Raw genomic sequence first — 12,199 nt, 5'->3', positions numbered from 1 at the left:
ATATTTTTTCTCTATTTTAACCTCTGGTATCAGGGTGTATCTTATAACCAACAGCATTTGACAAGTGACAGTATTTCTTCTTTCTTATTGGTTTATAAACTATTGATACATCTTAAAATCAATGGCATCTTCACATCTGCAGCAACGTGGATGGACCTAGAGCTTCTCGTACTAAGTCAGACAGAAAAACACAAATACCGTATGATATCACTTGTATGTCGATTCTAATGAATGGCACAAGTGAACTTCTTTACAAAACAGCAAGACTCCCAGACACAGAAAACAGACATGGTTAACAAAGGGGAAGGGGGCAAGGGAGGGATAGATTAGGAGCTTGGGATTAGCAGATACAAACTATTATATATAAAATAGATAAAGAAGTTACTATTGTATAGCACAGGGAATTATATTCAGTATCCTGTAATAAACTATAATGGAATAGAATATGAAAAAAATGCATTTTTATGTATAACTGAATCACTCTGCTGTATACCAGAATCACAAGAATGTAACTCATCTACACTTCAATTTAAAACCAAATATCAACAGTACCTTAGAGTCCATGAAATACAGTATTTATGAAGTGCCTAACATTTATTAGTAGTATTTTTCTAGGCATCGAGGATACGACACTGAACAAAGTCTCTATCCTCGTGGACTTCAATCCAGTGGAGGGGAAAAACAATAAACAACAACATGAATAGGTAAAGTAGAGATAAGATCCCTGAAAAAAGTTAAGCATGAAAAGGGGATGGAGTGCCAGATGGGAGGAAGAGACTATTCTTAAAAGCAGAATTGGGAAAGTCCTATCTAAAAAGGTAACATTTGCGCTAAATCCTAAGTTAAGTGAAGAAGTGAGCTCTGCATATATCTGGAAGAGAATATAACAGGTAGAGAAAAAAGCAAGAATGCTGCTTGAGACAGAATGGTGCTTAGCATATGGTAGAAACAGTAAAAAGGTAACGATGAAGTGCCATCTCCAAGGAGAGTGGCAGGACATGAGGCAGGAGAAGTAATCCAAGGGCCAAACCAAGGACATATCTTGAAAAAAGAGCCAACAGAAATGCTGGTGTACTGGATGAGAAGGATGAGAAAAAGCAGTAGTCAAGCATTACTCCAACACTGTTATCTCCACAATGAATGATGATGCTTTTTATGAAAATGGTGAATAACAATACGTTTGGAGGAAAAATGAAAAAGTAGTTCTAACATGTTAAGTCTGAAATGCCTATTAGACACAAGTCTAGAGTTAAGATGTTTGGCTGAAGATACAAATTCAGGAGTGATAAACATACAGACAGAATTTAAAGTCATGGGGTAGACAAAATCATTTAAGAAGCGAATGCAGGGACTTCCCTGGTGGTCCAGTGGTTAAAACTCCACGGTCCCAGTGCAAGGGGACAGGGTGCAATTCCTAATCAAGGAACTACGTTTCAAATGCCAGACCGGTGCAGCCAAATGAATAAACAAAAAAACAAAAAGGAGAAGAAGAAGAAGTGAATGCAAAGAAGAGAGAAAGTATCAGGGCTGAACTCTGGGGGTACTCCAATATTTATAATTGAACAGAGTATCTAGCAACTAAGATTGAGGAGTGGTCTGTGAGGCAGGAAGAAAACCAGGAGAACATGGTGTCCTAGAAGCCAAGTGCCTTTTCCCCTACAAATCTAAATCTCTCTAAAAGATCTAAACATCTCTGGAGTCTCTTCACTCTTTCCAACTTTCCTGCCATCCCTTAATTCAGAATATCATCTTTTCTCTCCTAATCTATAGCAAATATTTTAAAAGATCTTATGGTCTCAGTACCTAAGTCCCGCGCCCCCAGCTTTCATTTTCCATATAGCCAGTAAAGTGATCTTTAGGGGGAAAAAAAAAAAAAAGAATTCAGTCTCATTATCCCACCTTTAATATCAAAGACTCCCCATTATCGACAACACTAGCACACAGGTCCCTACATCATCTTGTCCCAATTTACCTTCGCAACCTTATCATCTGCCACTCCTGCTCTTAAGTATTTCACGAGCTAGGCACAACTACATATTCTTTCATTCTTCCGAGCTCTTCTGTATGCTACTTTCTTTCCCTAGTAAATCCTCCAACTCTTACTTTAAGACTACACAGATATTTCTTTTATTAATAGGGTGACAATATGTCTTGGTTGCACAGGACAGTCCCAATTTACACCTGGTGTACCCTCCTGATGGTAACAATGATCCTTTCACCTTTAATAGTGTCATTCTGGAGGGTAAATTAGGTGGTTGTCCGATCTATGAAAACTCCCCTGTTTCCCTAGGCAGTTTTTTCTCCCATTCTGTTCTCAAACCATTTTTGAACATGTCAGTACCTGTCTCATTACTGAATTACTTGTCCTTTTCCCTTTAAAAACTGTGAGCTCCCAGGGGGTCTGGAACCTTATGTATTACTCATTTTCTTATCTCTTGCACCTAATCTGTTCATAAAACACAGTCAAAAATGTCTGGTTTCAAGGAACTCTATCTCCTGTAAATACTCAGAAGAGAAGGTAGTCAGAGGAGAGAAAGAGTATGGTGTTGGGCAGCAAGTCTGAAACTGGGAGCCAGTCGGAAGAAGGGGTACTCTGTTCCAGGATTAACAGCAAAGGATAGATACAAGGAGAGGACAAGAAACTTCAACTCAAAAGAGGGCCTGCCACCAAAATGTTTTCAATCTATTAGAGAAATATGTTATACTTTCAAAAATTCTTATTTCAGGTATTACAAACATTCCAAAGTTACATGTTTAAAAAAATATTAAAAAGCTACTAGAGTTCAGAAAAAGCCTGCACAAGTCTAGGAAAATGTTTGTGAAGCTGGAATTTAATCAGCTCAGGATACTGCCATCCTTATGGGGCAAAGATATAACTGAACAGTAAGCTCCTTTTCATATCTCTATTTCTCTAGTTGCAAACAAAGTTCCTATACAATATTAATATGTTTAATAAATGCTTCTGATGATTAATATAACTTACATTATTAGTTCAGTCTGCAATGTACTCTTACACACATTACGTTTTATATGAGGACAACATCTCTGTAAGACAGGCATAGTAGTAAAACTGTCTCAATTTTATAGATGAAGAAATCAGGCTTCCTGGGATTTGTAGAAGAGACTAGGTTTCTAGCTTGCCAGTTTCAACACAAACTCATCTTCACTTTCTGAAGAGCAATGCTATTCAAACTGTGGTCCACAGACTGGTGCTGGTCCATGAACTGTTTATTACCACTCTGCAACAAGATAAGCATAGAAATTCAGAGTAAGCATTTAGAAATTTTTATTTTTATTTGACAGAGTAATTTTATGCCTGTTGAATCTAACAATAAAAAATACTGGGCTTGAATTTGGATATCTCTTTTCCAGTAATTCATCTCATTATATTTACAAAAGTATTGGTCTATGCTATCTATATTAGAAAACCAAACAAAAAGTTGGTCCTTCATCACAGATGGTTTGGAGAAGTATCACTATAAAGGGCAATGTAGATCAATATGTCATTCATGGATGGAACCCAATAACTTTAACTTTGTCATTTTCCTTTTACTTTATATCCATGTTTTGCTAAGTATCATTTTAGACCCTGTATCAGAATTACTTTAGATATGTGTTTAAAATAAATCCTCCCAAGCCCATTTCAAAGTAATGAACTGGAATTTCTCAGTGAGGAGCCAAGAAATCTACATTTTATCATGTTTTCCTGGTGGTTATTAGGCACTCCATATAGTTTAAGAATTATTGTTCTAAACTTTCATAATAGAAACAGGCAAGTAAGTAACCTAGGGAATATATAATTAAATAAAGGAATAGAATGGGAAATTCTTGAAGAGATGGTAATACCTGTCTCTTGAGAAACCTGTATGCAGGTCAAGAAGCAACAGGTAGAACTGGACATGGAACAGTGGACTCGTTCAAAACTGGGAAAGAAGTATGTCAAGGCTGTATATTGTCACCTTGCTTATTTAACTATATGCAGAGTACATACATCATGTGAAATGCTGGGCTGGACAAATTGCAAGCTGTAACAAAGATTGCTGGGAAAAATATCAATAACCTCAGATATGCAGATGACACTACCCCAACGGCAGAAAGCAAAGAGGAACTAAAGAGCCTCTTAATGAAGGTGAAAGAGGAGCGTGAAACAGCTGGCTTAAAACTCAACATTCAAAAAACTAATATCATGGCATCTGGTCCCATCACTTCATGGCAAACAGATGGGGAAAAATGGCAACAGTGACAGACTTTATCTTTTGGGGTTTCCAAAATCATTGGGGATGATGACTGCTGCCACGCAATTAAAAGATACTTGCTCCTTGGAAGAAAAGCTATGACAAATCTAGACAGTGTATTCAAAAGCAGAGACATCACTTTGCTGGCAAAGGTCTGTATACTTGATGCTATGGTTTTTCCAGTAGTCATGTACGGATGTGAGAGTTGGACCATAATAAGGAAGGTTGAGTGCTAAAGAACTGATGCTTTCAGACTGTGGTGCTGGAGAAGACTCTATTTAGAGTCCCTTGGACAGCAAAGAGAGCAAACCAGCAAGGAAATCAACCCTTAATATTCACTGGAAGGACTGATGCTGAAGCTTAAGCTCCAATACTTTGGCCATTTTATGCGAAGAACCGACTCCTTGCAAAAGACCCTGATGCTTGCAAAGATTGAAGGCAGGAAGAGAAGGGGGTGACAGAGGATGAGATGGCTGGATGGCATCCTCGACTCAATGGACATGAATTTGAGCAAACTCCAGGAGATAGTGAAGAACAGGGAAGCCTGGTATGCTGTGCAGTCCATGGGGTTGCAAAGAGTCAGACACAACTAAGCAACTGAACAACAAGGAGTTAACCACGTTTTTCCAGTCTCCTTCAGAACTTATCTATTACATTCCATTCTTCTTTGAGCAAAGTAGAGAAAATGTAGGCTTTCTTTACGAATGTTATACTTAAAACAATATTTAAATAATAGTTAAAAGAAGAAAACCAAAAAAAAAAAAAATTCCGTTTTATTCAAGGGCACCAATAACAACAGGTGGTAGGAGAGAGGAGTTTTAAATTAAATGGTTGTGACTTTTCACACTATTCTGAAAAACATGATCTCTTAGCTACATTTCATACACATTACTCAGGAGAGCCTTTTCTCAGATAAATGGTTTTTTCAAGTGATATATTCACCACACAAATTTGAAAACAGTTGGGGGAAGTGCACTTCAATAGGAAGCAAAGTAACATGGTGTGTATCAGGGACAAAGGAGCAGGGGAAATAGAAAGGTGAATAACATTTGAGTGAGGCTAAATATTAAAACTGTGGGCCAAGAACCATAGAAACAAGACTTCATTTAACTCTCAAAACACTCCTATGAATTCCATATTATCTCCAGCCTATGAATGAAGTAATTGAGACTTAGGCTAAATATACCTGTCAAGTCATATAATACATAGGAGCGTGTGCGCATGCTCAATCGTGTCTGACTCTGCGACCCCATGGACCATAGCCCGCCAGGCTCCTCTGTCCAAGGAATTTTCCAGGCAAGAATACTGGAGTGGGTTGCCATTTCCTCCTTCAGGGAATCTTCCTGACCCACAGACTGAACCTGCATCTCCTGCATTAGCAGGTGGATTCTTTACCACTGAGCCACCTGGGAAGACCCTACAAATATATAGGCGAGCCATGATTAAAACCTATCACCACACCAAGGAAGTGGGTTTTCAACTCTCATGTCAAATTTTTTTTAATTGATGGTGGTCACCTGTAACATTCTATCAGTAAAGACTTATTCAATTACTGTCTGCCATAGGTGAGTGTGAGTGATAGTCGCTCAGTTGTGTCCAACTCTCTGCAATCCATGGAATTCTCCAGGCAAGAATACTGGGGTGGGTTGTCATTTCCTTCTCCAGGGGATCTTCCCAACCCAGGAACTGAACATGGGTCTCCTGCATTGCAGGCAGATTCTTTACCATCTGAGACACCAGGAAAGCCTACTAGTAAGAAACATTTCTAAGTATAAAGACAGGTCAACTTAAAAAGTATCAGCAGATACATGCTTGACTTTATAATATACAGACGATACATTAGAATATATAATGAATCCATACACCTTTTCCAAAGGAATACATGAGACAGAAGCAGCAATAAATTATAAGTGACAATCATCAATCAGATGAAATAATTTAGATGAAGCTTCTCTCTCTCTCGAAGAGATGGGGACTAGCCAAGTGGTCAGGATGGAACTACAATGTGCTTTTAACTTTGTATGAAGAATAAAATTCAGTTCCATGTTGCTGAACATAGTTCTGTTTTTGCCAAATAAATCTTCTACTTCAATTACTGTCCAAATGCTTTATTAAAACTCCGCCATAGGTACAACATATGAGAACAGCAGTGCACACACACAAGTTATTTACCATATACACACTCCCATAATCAGAGTAGTAAAACCAGAGATATTTTAATTCAGTGGCCTGTGAGGGTAACCACTTTTTTGCACTTTGAGGAAATAAGAGCTGGGGGGTGGTCATGAAAGGGCAATGGCAGTGATCTGTAAGCCCTAGGAGAGTCTCACAAATGTTTCTGGCTTCACAAAAATTTCTCCAGAATATCCCTCAAGGATATTTACAGCTCTGTATACTAAATTAGTCATAACAGAGAAGGGAGAATGTTATAAGTAGTAACCTAGCCAGATATTTATTCCACAAAAAGTAAGTCTAACAAATTTCTCTTAATGAAAATTCTTGTACTTTAAAGGGGCAAACATAACCACACAATTAATTCTACCTCAATGGGGCTTCAGAGATTAATAGGCTCATGCCTACTACTTGCAAATGTGAGCTGAATGAACTGCAATTTGACTTCCACCAAACCGGAAATTGTATTTCTAGGTCCTGCCAAAGATCACAGAGCAATGGTTCTGTACTGCACATCTCCAAACTACCCTGATGCACACCAGATAGCCAAGCTCCTTCCAAGCTATCTAATGCTTCCTACAGCCAATCATTTCCAGAAACTAACTCGACACTTTCCTAGGATGGAAGCTCTCTACCTCAGTTTCCTAAAGGAACTTAAACATATACAAACCAAACTGCAAAACAAATTCCTCAAACAGGGGTAAAACCCCTAAGGAAAGACAAAATGGCTATAGAGTATGTTAGATGCGACAAAGAGTGAAGCTATCTTCTAATGTACCATTTTATTGGATCATCTTAGACACTTCCATACAATCCTGGAGATAACAATCTCTGGTATTCATCATTTGATGGAATAGAAAAGGTTGTGGATGAGGGCTTAAGAAGAGTATGCATCAATGTGAATATCTAAGCCCTATTAACTATTTCTTTTTCTTTAAATATTTATTTTTATTCATTTGTCTGCAGCGGGTCTTAGTTGACCAGGGATTTAACCCAGGCCCCCTGCATTGGGAGCGTAGATTCTAAGCCACTGGACCACCAGGGTAGTCCCCTCTATTAACTATTTCTCATTAAAAGGAGGTTTAGAAAACAGGGAACCAAGAGAGACCACCTGATCTCAGCATAGGACACAGAACACAGCATAGCTTATACTACAGTGTGTCTACAATATATCTAGCAACATTATCAATCATAGGTTAGAAATTAATGTGACCCAACTATAGTGTTCATTTGGGTTTTTCCAGGGACTGTCACAAATATCATTAAAGCTGTTACAAAGCCCCAAGCCTGCAAAGAAAGAAGCTGAGATCCAAAGAAACCATAATTCACTTTTATCAACTTTCTGCTGAGTCAAGACTTACCCTCCAAATGAAAGATGCAAAAATCACATATATGACACAATCATAATCTGTCCTGGGTTTCCCTAGTGGCTCAGTGGTAAAGAATCCACCTGCCAATGCAGGAGACACAGGTTTGATCCCCGGTTCAGGAAGATCCACATGCGTAAGCCCGTGTGCCACAACTATTATTAAGCCTGTGTTCTAGAGCATGGGAACAGCAACTTCTGAACCTGTGTGATGCAACTACTTAAACTCGTGTGTCCCTGAGCCTGTGTTCTGCAACAAGACAAGCCAATGCAATAAGAAACCTGTATTCATTGGGTCGTACTTAAATTGATCTACACTGAAACCAAAGGCACATTAACCCTTTCACCTAAATCTTGATTTATCTTTCTGATACAGCATGTATTTGCTTATTTTTGCTTTTCTCCTTCCTCCATTAACTTATAAACACCATGGAGTGAGGGATCTGTCTACTTTATTCACTGCTATTATCCTCAGTTTTGAGATAACTTCCCGGAATGTAAAAGACAAAACTAAACAAAACCACTCAATGATTATCTGTTAAATGAATAACTGGACCCTTCATTTGCATGATGCTTTGGTAGGGGAAGAGGGAGCAGATGAAACTGAGCAAACGGTATACAGTTCTAACTTAAGCAAAACTGATTCATTTCTACTATTTCAGGATTATTCAGCCTTCTTTCTAGTTGGAAGACTTCTGATGATTATTCTCTGTATAAACATCTTCCCATTTCTAGAGCAAGAAGCCTCAACCCCTGTACAATATCCCACCCACCCTCATTCTAGGTAATCAGTTCAGTTTTGGCTTTGCATTTTTCATTTTCATTCACCTCCTTGGGTCATATTAGACAAAGTTATGGATCAGATACACATATATGGGTAATCAACACCAGGGCACCAAGAGCTCCTAAAGTTATTTTTGTGACTATGATTTTAGAATGGGAAAATATCAACACAGGGCATCTTCAATAAAGAAGAACCTTAAGACCCTTACGGGCTTCCCTTATGGTTCAGCTGGTAAAGAATACGCCTGCAATGCGGGAGACCTGGGTTCGATCCCTGGGTTGGGAAGATCCTCTGGAGAAGGGAAAGGCTACCCACTCCAGTACTCTGGCCTGGAGAATTCCATAGACTATATAGTCCATAGGGTCACAAAGAGTCAGACATGACTGGGTGACTTTCACTTTCACTTTATGACCCTTACAGCAGGAAAGAACAGCTTCTCAGCTGGCTGTTTCAACTTACTTTCTATTAAATCTGATAAGCCTTCTTGAATATAATACTTTCCACTATGACTTACTACCTGGCCCCCTCTACTCTGCCCACCTAACCAAGTTACTCTGCCCCAACCTTCCAAAAGACAGCCTCACTTTTACATATGTATATACTACTCTCCTAGTCCTTCCCCTGACACACTTCTAAGTATAAATTCCTGTTCTCTATCTGATAAAACATATTCCTGAGTTAATTAGTCCTATCCAAGTACTTATTCCTCCAGTGTCTTGACACTGTGGCTCACTGCCCATCAACATTGATTCCTCCTCCTCCTTCCACAGTAATGGAAATACTGGTGACCCTAGATGTTCGGCTTACTACATACATTTCCTAGGTTCCATTGGTGATTGTTAGGCTAAATTCTTGCCAATGGAATACAGAGAAAGTATTATGTGCTACTTTCAGCCTAGTAACTATAAAAAGTAGGCAAACTCGTTCATGTTTTTTCCCATTCCTATTGGCTGCCACATAGTTTCAAGCCTGCAGACAAGGACAATACCCTAGAAATTGATCCTCCTGCTAGTGGTATCAACATTTCTTGGGAATTTGTTGGATATACAAACTCTCGAGCCCCATTCCATATCCATGAATCAGAAATTCTGATGACAGGGACTAGGAACTTTCTTTTATGCTTTAACAAGTCTTCCAGGTAACTCTGATGCACACTACAGTATGAGAATCATTGTTCTAGAGATCAACAGGTAAATCAGTATAAAAGAACCTGAGTTCCTGAATCACCACAGGACCCAATCACTTTGGGCAATTACAAAGTGTTTTACAAAGTGTAATTACAAAATTACAATTTGTTTCAAATTGTAAAAAATACTTTCTATTTTCTTTGAGGTATTGCATTTTTATCTTTGTTGCAACCGTTAGGCATATTCTCCCAGTTTTTTAAACTTTTTGGTCTCAGGATCCCTTTAAGAGGACACTCCTAGGGACTTCCCCGGTAGTCCAGTGGCTATGACTTCCTGCTCCCAATGCCTGGGTTTGACCCCTGGTCAGGGAACTAGATCCCACATGCCATAACTAAAAGAGTCTGCATGTTGCAACTAAAGGCCCCATATGTCACAATGAAGATCCAAGATCCTGTTGCAACAACTAAGCCCTGGCGCAGCCAAATAAATTAATATATATAAAAAAGGACACTCTTAAAAATTAAAACTCCAAAGAGAGTTTGCTTGTAGGCTATAATATCAATAGTTACCATATTAGAAATTGAAACAGAATTTTTAAAGTTATCAATTCATTAAAAAATAAGCCCACATTCCACATTAATATTAATATATCCTTTATTACAAAATAACTATTTCTCCCAAAAAAGAACAATTTAGTGATACTAGTGGCATTATTATACAATTTTGTAAATCTTGTTAATGTCTGGCTTAAAAGACAGCTGGATTCCCATAGCTGTTGCTGCATTCAATCTGCTGTGATATATTGTTTTAGCTGAAGTATATGGAGAAAAACATCTGGTCTTAAACAGATACATAGTTAGAAAAGGAAGGGTATTTTTTTTTAAAGTCTTTAATGAATTCATTATTTAAAAAACTTTTTTAGCTCTGAAATGATTTTATTTATTTTTTTTTAATTAATTTATTTATTTTTAATTTTTACTTTACAATTCTGTATTGGTTTTGGCATAGATTGACATGAAATGATTTTAAACTTAGAGAAAAGTTGCAACAATAGTTTTGGGAAGTCCTATACACTCTTCATTCTGTTCTCCCTAATGTTCATATCTTTAAAAAAATTATTATTAAAATGAAATATTTATAAATTAAATTTTAATTAAAGTATAACTGAAGTGCCAACATCTTTTATAACCACAGTATAACATTCTGAAACCAGGAAATGAACAGTGTTAATACAATACTATTAACTACTCTACAGGCCTTATGCAAATTTCATCAGTTTTCCTACTCATAGCCTTTTCAGATCCAAGATACAATCCACAATCCCACATAGTATTTAGTTGTCATGTCTCTTTGGTCTCCTCCAACCTGTGACAGTTCACTAGTATTTTTTTCTTAAATAATGTTTATTTGTCTCCATCAGGGTCTTAGTTGCAGCACATGGGATCTTTGTTGCGTCATGTGGGATCTTCCACTGTGGTCTATGGACTCTGTTGTGGCACACAGGCTCTCTAGCTGAGGCATGAGGGCTTAGTTGCTCCAAGCCACGTGGGATCTTAGTTTCCTGGCCAGGGATCAAACCCACATCCCCTGCATTACAAGGTGGATTCTTAACCACTGGACCAGGGAAGTCCTTTATTAGTCTTTCTTTACTTTCAAATTTTTGAAGAGCACTAGCCAGTTCTTTTGTAAAATGTCTTTCACTTTGGATTTGTGTGATGTTTTCACATGATTACACTGAGGCTATGCATTTTTGGCAATGTCACAAAAGTGATGGTGTGCCCTTTTCAGTATATCAGGAAATATGTGATGTTGATATATTGAACTATGGGTGTTGCTAACTTTAATCACTTGACTGAGGTGGTGTCTGCCAGGCCTCTCCACTGAAAAGTTATTATGGGAGATACCAGGGGGTTCCATTAAATTCCATTTTGCATCAAATTTCCACCCACTAATTTTAATATCTATAGATAATACTTGCCTGCAACAATTATTAGTACTTGCCAGATGTTTCAAAAATTCTTATATGTTAATCTGAATTTTTACTGTAATAAATAGCTGTCCTCATTTCCCCATTTATTCAAGTATTTATTTACCACAATATGGACTGTGGACATTTATCTTATTCCATGGTTTATAATCCATTATCTTTATTTATTTTATTCTTCAAATTGTCCCCAGATTTAGTCACTGGCAGTTCCTTCATGTTGGCTCCCCATTTTTTTTTTTTTTAAAGCATTTCATTACTTTCTGGTACCACATGATGTTTCAGACTCATGTGAATTTTTTCTCTTCCTTAGTCATTTCTCCAAGGAGTTCTGGTTCCTTTTATTTCAGACTGGCATCTAGAAACCAAGAACTGATGTCAAATGTGTTCACTGCTATGGTGAACAAGGAAATACACACACGCACACAGAAACACACATCTGTATGTGCATAAGTATGTATACAGATTAAAACTCATATGAGTTCACACTGATGTGTGTGTGTTAGTCACTCAGTTGTGTCTGACTCTTTG

The 12,199-nt window shown here is 37.8% G+C and overlaps 1 protein-coding gene across 3 annotated transcripts in view; it reads right to left on the bottom strand.

The window, feature by feature from the left end:
* Nucleotides 1-12,199, bottom strand: part of GATAD2B (GATA zinc finger domain containing 2B) — a 79,466-nt gene that overhangs the window by 32,512 nt on the left and 34,755 nt on the right. Inside the window, exon 1 of one of the 3 annotated variants that reach the window (XM_040230515.1) lies at nucleotides 2,984-3,274. The exons of 1 other annotated variant lie outside the window; for it this stretch is intronic. In XM_040230515.1, coding sequence (XP_040086449.1) covers nucleotides 2,984-3,060 — 77 coding nt within the window. In that variant the 5' untranslated portion in view covers nucleotides 3,061-3,274. Of the gene's footprint in view, nucleotides 1-2,983; nucleotides 3,275-12,199 lie in introns of those variants that run through there. One more of the 3 variants, XM_040230513.1, reaches the window with a different exon arrangement.

Source organism: Oryx dammah, unplaced genomic scaffold, assembly GCF_014754425.2.
Source record: "Oryx dammah isolate SB20612 unplaced genomic scaffold, SCBI_Odam_1.1 HiC_scaffold_28, whole genome shotgun sequence".
Taxonomy (NCBI): Eukaryota; Metazoa; Chordata; class Mammalia; order Artiodactyla; family Bovidae; genus Oryx; species Oryx dammah.
The sequence above is the reverse complement of the archived record's forward strand: the minus strand, read 5'-3'. Positions and strand labels throughout refer to the sequence as shown.